This window comes from Peromyscus maniculatus, chromosome 5 (assembly GCF_049852395.1).
Source record: "Peromyscus maniculatus bairdii isolate BWxNUB_F1_BW_parent chromosome 5, HU_Pman_BW_mat_3.1, whole genome shotgun sequence".
Lineage (NCBI taxonomy): Eukaryota > Metazoa > Chordata > Mammalia > Rodentia > Cricetidae > Peromyscus > Peromyscus maniculatus.
In genome coordinates this window covers 44,178,074-44,184,807 of record NC_134856.1, presented here as the reverse complement: position 1 = coordinate 44,184,807, position 6,734 = coordinate 44,178,074, and the positions used below count along the sequence as shown (strand labels likewise).

Here is a 6,734-nt window from a genome sequence, read left to right as displayed (position 1 = left end):
ACATCGATGCTCCTGAAATTCATCATCTGGAGCCCTGGATACAACACTGTTGTAACCAAATCCACTTCGCTGGGGAGGCTGCACGCCTTCTCCGCGGTGATCTGCGCCAGCTCGCTCTTTCTTCCTCCTACCGGCCCGAATCCGAAGCAGCTCTGCGTATCCTCAACCGCCCACCCAGACCTCTAGAAGCCAGGAAGTAGAGGTGGCCGGATCTCTTCACAGTTCTGGGGACCCTGCGGGCTGCAAGGGCAGACCTGTCCTTCGGTTGGCTCTAAATAAGTAAAATAAAAGGAGTCGGCCTTTGGGCTGGGCACGAAGGCGACGGCACCCGGAGGGCTAAAGTTTCTTAACTTTAAGACCCCCACTCCCAACTCAACATGCTCACCAGCCTCATCCCCGGCAGGACCCAATGCTTTGTGTATTCGCACCAGTCCTTCATGTATAGGAACCACTTGTCTGCACAGATCCTTCATCTCTCCGTGTGAAAGGGGTGAGGCCGCCTGCCCCCATGAGCTTGGTACCTTTTAGGAGCTCGCCCCTTTCCATGGCCTGCAGCCAAGGATAGGCGGCTTGGCGGCAGCCTAAACCTTTCCTGCTGGTCCCGAGTATGCTGACCTCTGCGTTCTGGCAGTTCCCATGCCAGGACTAAAGTCTCCATACCCACACTGAGACCTTGGGCTCTGGCTTCACTTTTCCCTTTCATCCTTTGCCGGACTAAGATCCCGAAGATCAACAGTGCCTGGCTCAGGCAGAAGAGCCTTTGGAGGGCCAGGCTCTGACCGGACAGCCGGCTGCAGGCGATTGTCCCCGCTAAGGCCACCTGCGGGGTGGGGGGAAGGGGCGGGGGAGGTCCAATCAGGGAGAAGCTGGTTTGCTATGGTCTCCCAAAATGACTCTGGTGAAGAATGCTGACATTCAAAGGGATGGTCAGGAGTTCAAGATCAGCCTCAGCTACAAAAGAGAGTTTGAGGCCAACCCCAGGGATAAGACTGATGGATGGAAGGAAGGAAGGAAGGAAGGAAGGAAGGAAGGAAGGAAGGAAGGAAGGAAGGAAGGAAGGAAGGAAGGAAGGAAGGAAGGAAGGAAGGAAGGAAGGAAGGAAGGAAGGAAGGAAGTTAGGAAGGAAGGAAGGAAGGAAGGAAGGAAGGAAGGAAGGAAGGAAGGGCATACTTGCTCTCCCAAGTCCCCATTTGTCCACAGCAGTGGTTACTGTGAATTGAACTAAGAGTTGAACAGAGAAGGCACACTCTACTAGTTAGTGCGTGGGTCTTTCCAGCTATGTCCTGGGGAGGGAGGAGGTAGAGCCGGTTGACTTGACGGCTCCCTCCTCTCCCGTCTCTTTAGGGTGAATGAAAGCAAGAGGACCCCTCTACTCATCAACCAGGTGCCTGCCAAGAGTCGCAGGACCCATCTAAGTCCGAGGTTCAAGAACACCTACAACCCTTACAAGGCCTGCAGGAACAGCCATCTACCCCTGGGGCAGAGGAAGTGTGAGTGAGGGACACAGCCCTCACTGTCAGTGCTAGGGAGGAGGTGGGTAGCCTGATCTGAAGAGAGGGAAGGCGGGGAGGCCCTGGCAGGATCGCTCTAAGTCCCTGTGGCCTCTGTGTTCATGTGGACTTCAACCCTGCCCCGTCTCAGCAGTCCAGACTGAAGAGCTGGACTCCATCAGGAGGGAGCTGAGCAAGATCAAGGCCCAGGTGGACAGCCTGCTGGAGAGTCTGGAGTCCATGGAGCAGCAGAGGGAACAGCACACAGGTACTCAAGCGGGCCACACTCTCAGGGGGTCCCAGTTTTTCCTGCTTCTGGAGATACTAGCACTGGGGGGTTCTGTCTGTGGCTTTCTCTCACTGTAGGCCTTTTTTACGGGTATTGTACTTCTTCATTTTTCCTGGCTGTTTCCCATGGCCAGAGAACATCTGTGATGTCTAGGTTGTCCCAGTACCCTCCAGATGTCTGGAGTCAAAGCAGCTGTTTCATTCTCTCTTGTTCTATGGAGTTCTAGGTTACCGTTAGGCTCCTGATTGAGTCAGCCAGGACCTCCAAACTGACTACTGACTCTCAGAACAGGAACAAAAGATAGTGAAGAGAACAGGTGTCCTGGAAGCAGGGCTCCTCAGGCACAAATGCTGAGCCCCAGCAGGTGTCCAGGGGCCAGAGCCTTTTGGAAAGCACCGCCTAGGGGCAACCAGTGAGTGGTCCGCTCTCCTTCACTCTACTTGTGTTTGGGTCCATGTGGCCTCTTTGTGAGCAAAGACAGGGCACTTTGGTGTGTGTAGGAAGGAGGCTTACAACCTCCACCCAAGAGCAGTGCTTAGGACAGCCATCTCCGCCTCCCCCCCCCGCCCCTCCCCCCTTGACTCTGGGTTTGGTCGGCTCAGCTATATCAGGGACTACTGTCAGGTATTTGGACACTTGGGTTAGTCAGTCCTGGGTTGAAATATCATCTGGAAAGGAAGCTGAACTTTGTAGGATACCAAAGGTATGTTCCATATCCCAAGCCCCCCTGGTAAGCTTGTTAAAATTTGAATTTCTGCTACTTTTCTGGCCTCATTCCATTGGTTGCCTCTGGGTCTTGGGTCTGCATTATATCATGCTGCCCAGAGAAGCTGTGGCATCCTAATGTTCCTAGATCGAGACAATCCAAATCTGGACTGATAATGGCCCTATGTGGAGCAGTAAAGGGCCTAAGTCTTCTCTGCCCTCCCGTATCTTCCGGTTATTCCCCCCCCCCCCACACACACACACACTGCCTTCCAAGTTTGCTCAGCAAGATCAGGGTTGGAAATGGTGAATTCCCTCAAGACCCCCTGCCTAACCCAGGTTGGATGGGCTCAGGAGAGTCCTCGCTGCTGCCTAGGGCCTAAGTCACTACCCCAGAAAAAGAATGGACTACAGGGAAAGAATGTTTGCTCTTGCCTACTGGTTCTGGGCTTCCAGGCTTCAGTGGTAGTGGGTACGCTTAGCATGGACAATCTCTAGTACCCCTTCCATCCCCCAAAGAATCTAGAATAACCTCCGACTTACCAAAGGTCCCGAGACATAGTGGTAGGAGGGGAATTGGGGGAAGGAGATTTTAGCTGATCGCCTTCTTTCCTAAACTACGCCTCCCCCCCCTCTAAGCCAGCCCCTCCTATTACCTCTACAGGTGAAGAATCAAGCACCGGACAGGATAGCCAGGAGGTGGGGACGCTTCCAGGCTCTGCTGTTACTTCTTGTGTGGCTTGTTTCCCCTTACCTTGTTTTTGGAAGGCCCCTGGTGACACCCATGCAACCTGAAGTAACCTTTCCGGAACCAGGGCAAGGCAAGGGGAAGCACGGTTCAGCCAGCGCACCCAGAAAATGTCGCGGTAGTTGTGGGTTTAACGTTTGAGGTCTTTCCCCTGAGTTCTGGGGTGGGCGGGGGAGGTTAGTCCCACTGTCCTGCATCCTCAGTCTTGCAGGAGGCACCTGACAGGCACTATGACAGGCCCTCACTGGATGCAGACTGCTCTTACTTCCCTCCTTCCCCATGCACTGCTAAACCTGGTGCTATGGAGCTGTTTTCTGCAGCCACAGTAGTCAAACCCACTTGTGTCCCTACAGTGACACTGAACTGTGAGGTCATGTGTGTGCCTAACCAGCCCCTTTTGGTTAAACTCACCACCATGTACCCTACAAAGCCATAAGCCATCCTCCAAAACAGGCAGATAACTTTTATGTCTTGTTTTTATCTTGACTTTTACCAGTGTAATACTAACTTCAGATCTGCTCTAGAAAGAGCCATGTCAAAAAAAAAAAGTGTATTTCTTCTTCCTGGTCAGGGGTTCTTGCGTGGTCCTCCTAAGAAGCTGAGCAGACCCCTGGGATACCTAAACTTAATAGCAGTTTCACACAGCTTCCTCCAAATCGGCCGTAAGTGAAGGTCAGAGACCCCACCCTCCTGGTCAGTGAGGCCAGCTCTGCCTTAAGGAATAGCCAGGCTGTAAATGATGCCAGTTTTTAGGAGCTCTCAGTCTTGGTAGTCCATTACAGCCCTGAGCCTTGTTCCCAGGAACCAAGACTGGACAGAGATACTAGGTAATGAAGCTAGTCCAGAACTCCATTTCTGGTTTTTTGGTTTTTCTTTTTTCTTTTTGCAATAGGGTTTCTCTGGTTTTTTGGTTTTTCTTTTTGCAATAGGGTTTCTCTACGTAGCTCTGGCTGCCCTCGAACTCAGAAATCCACCTACCTCTGCCTCCCCAGTGCTGGGTTTAAAGGTGGGCACCACCACACCTGACAGGCACCACTTCTGCAAAACCATGGAAACCTCCGGTTATGCTACACTCTACCAGAGGGACAGGGCTTCCTTCCAGAGCACAATCCTTTCCAGTTACCCAACTCCTAGACATGGTCTTGTCCTTCACCACACCAAAGGAGGGAGGAGAGGTGTGCCCCCAGACTTCTGAGGCCATTTAACTCGCCCGTCTTTTTGTGGAGACTGACTGGGTTTCTCTGTGTAGCCCTGGCTGTCCTGGCATCTCCTCAGTCTTTTCAACTCAGACACTGCTCCGGGGGCAGGAGGTTTCTCCTCTAAAGCACATTACTCCTTTTCACTTACAGTGAGCTAACAGGAAAATTTAAGGCGGTACTGACTCAAGCCATTGACGACACGGACTCAACACATGCCTAGTTCAAAACAGCATTGTTTCTAACTCTAGTACCCCCCCCCCCAAAACAAAACAAAACAAAACCAACCACAACAGATGTATTTTCAGGTTATAAAAAAGATTTTTATGTTTTAGTTTGGGTAGTGAGAAAGCAAAGTCCCCTTGTCCATCCTCTCAAAAGAAGCAGTTTATCATACATTGGAGCCAACGGCTGGCCTGCACAGGGTCCATCCCTTTGAAGACCACAGCTCCTAGGTCTCATTTACCAGGTAATCCAGCTTAAGTCCTTTCCAACTTGGGAGTAAGGCTTTCAAACTTTTCCAACTGGATGGTGGCTGCAAAGGCCCTTAAAATCGTCCCAACACAGCTGTCCAGTGCTTTGGTTCTGTGCGCGCTACCTCCCACTCTGGTTTCTCGGCTCAGCTAAGCCAGGCGACCAACAGCTCCGGTCCTTCTGGGAAGAGAAGGACGACAGTAGTCTTCCGCATCGTGGTTGCTCAGGTTTCCCCCGATCAGGACGGGGCGGCGGCGCCCCTCTGGCGGGCAGCCCGCACCAAGCATTGCTGCAGCACTGGGTAGAGGCGCTGGCAGCCTTCCAGGCCCAGGCGCACCGCGTCCGTCCAACTCTCCGTCTGGCCGCCTTCCCCGCTGCCCAGCAAGCCGGCCACCTGATTGAGCACCGGCATGAGCGCCACCGTGAGGCCGGCTGCCGAGTGCTCCTCCTCCAGCCGCGTGGGGTCCAGCAGCCAAGTGGGCGAGGGTCCCGGGGCGAGGCTCAGGCCGCAGCCCACTACCAGATCATACATCTCCACTCCCGCGTCGGCCAGGGCGAGCGCGGCGGCCGTGAGCGCCGCGGCCAGCGCGGAGCCGCCGTCCTCCAGCAGCAGCGCCGACACCTCGAGCTGGGCGCGAGGGTAGCGGCCCAGGCGCACGGCGGGCTCCAGGGCCTCCTGCAGCGCCAGGCCCAGCTCGCGCTCCTCGCCGCCGCCCTGGGGCGCGCGACGCCGGCGGCCGGCGAAGGGCGCGCGGCGGAAGTCGCAGAGCAGGCGGCCCCGGAGGGCGGCCGGGGCCTCGCCGCCCGCTCCCGCCGGGCCGCCGCCGCGCTCGCCGCCCTCGGCCTGGCGCGGGCCCGACACGGCGCACAGCACCTTGGTGCCTCCCGCCTCCAGGTAGGCCGAGCCCTTGGCCTGGCTCAGCAGCCCGGCGCGCGCGTACACCGGTCGTAGCCGCGTCGGGTCGCGGGCAGCCGGCGTCTCGTCCTCGCCGGCCGCGTACAGCTGCGGCGGCTGGGACTCCTCCGGCCCGCGGATGCGGCGGTGGTCTCCCGGCATGGCGGCTACCGGCGGACGAGCCGCTTCCGCCTGCTGAGCTACCTTGCGCACCGGCACTTCCGTCCACTTAAACGTGCGCGCCCGCGCGAGGCCTATCGGGAGAGCGGTGGGTGGCCGCACTGCCTCCTAGCGGAGTGGAGGAGGTACAGCTGGACTTGGCCTAGGACCCGGGCTGGTTTTATGGCTCTAACCTGTTAAGGTTAATTCCTTGAATTTTGCATTCAGACTGTTTTACGTAAACTTGCCCAAGGTAAGGATTTTTTGCTCACTCCTGTACTCAGTCCCCAGCTTGCTTCAATACTTGTTTAATAAATTAATGGAAATCTCTCTTCCTACACTGAATATAACATATATATGTGGTTGTGTATATATATATACATATACATATACATATATGTGTGCGTGTGTATTTATATATGCATATATACATACATATATTTCTAACACTCTGAGGAACTTGCATAAGCAGGGAGTGTCTCTACTTCCCACACACTACTGCTTCCAGACCCCGCTGTTTGTAGACTCAGACAAATTGCATTTTATGACCAGGTCAGGGCCTTGACTACTTTAGGTTAAGAAGCAGGGATAGACAGTTACTGGGAGACACCTCCATGCTTATGCTTCCTACATCAGTCATCTGACCTCGTATCAACAACTTCAAAGGGAGGCAGAGACGGGACATACATGGCCCAAGTCATTAAGAGGTTGTCCCAATAGACTGAGAAAGGTGCTTCCCCACTTGAAGAAATTTCCCCCACTATATTGAATGCCTCAA

General features: G+C 54.6%; 1 protein-coding gene across 1 annotated transcript; it reads right to left on the bottom strand.

Annotated features, from left to right (window-relative positions):
* Positions 1–4,999: 4,999 nt before the first annotated feature.
* Positions 5,000–6,036, bottom strand: Exosc6 (exosome component 6). The gene has a single exon (XM_076571526.1). The coding sequence runs from the start codon at positions 5,957–5,959 to the stop codon at positions 5,141–5,143; it is 819 nt and encodes a 272-aa protein (XP_076427641.1). The 5' UTR covers positions 5,960–6,036; the 3' UTR covers positions 5,000–5,140.
* Between the last annotated feature and the right edge of the window lie 698 nt (positions 6,037–6,734).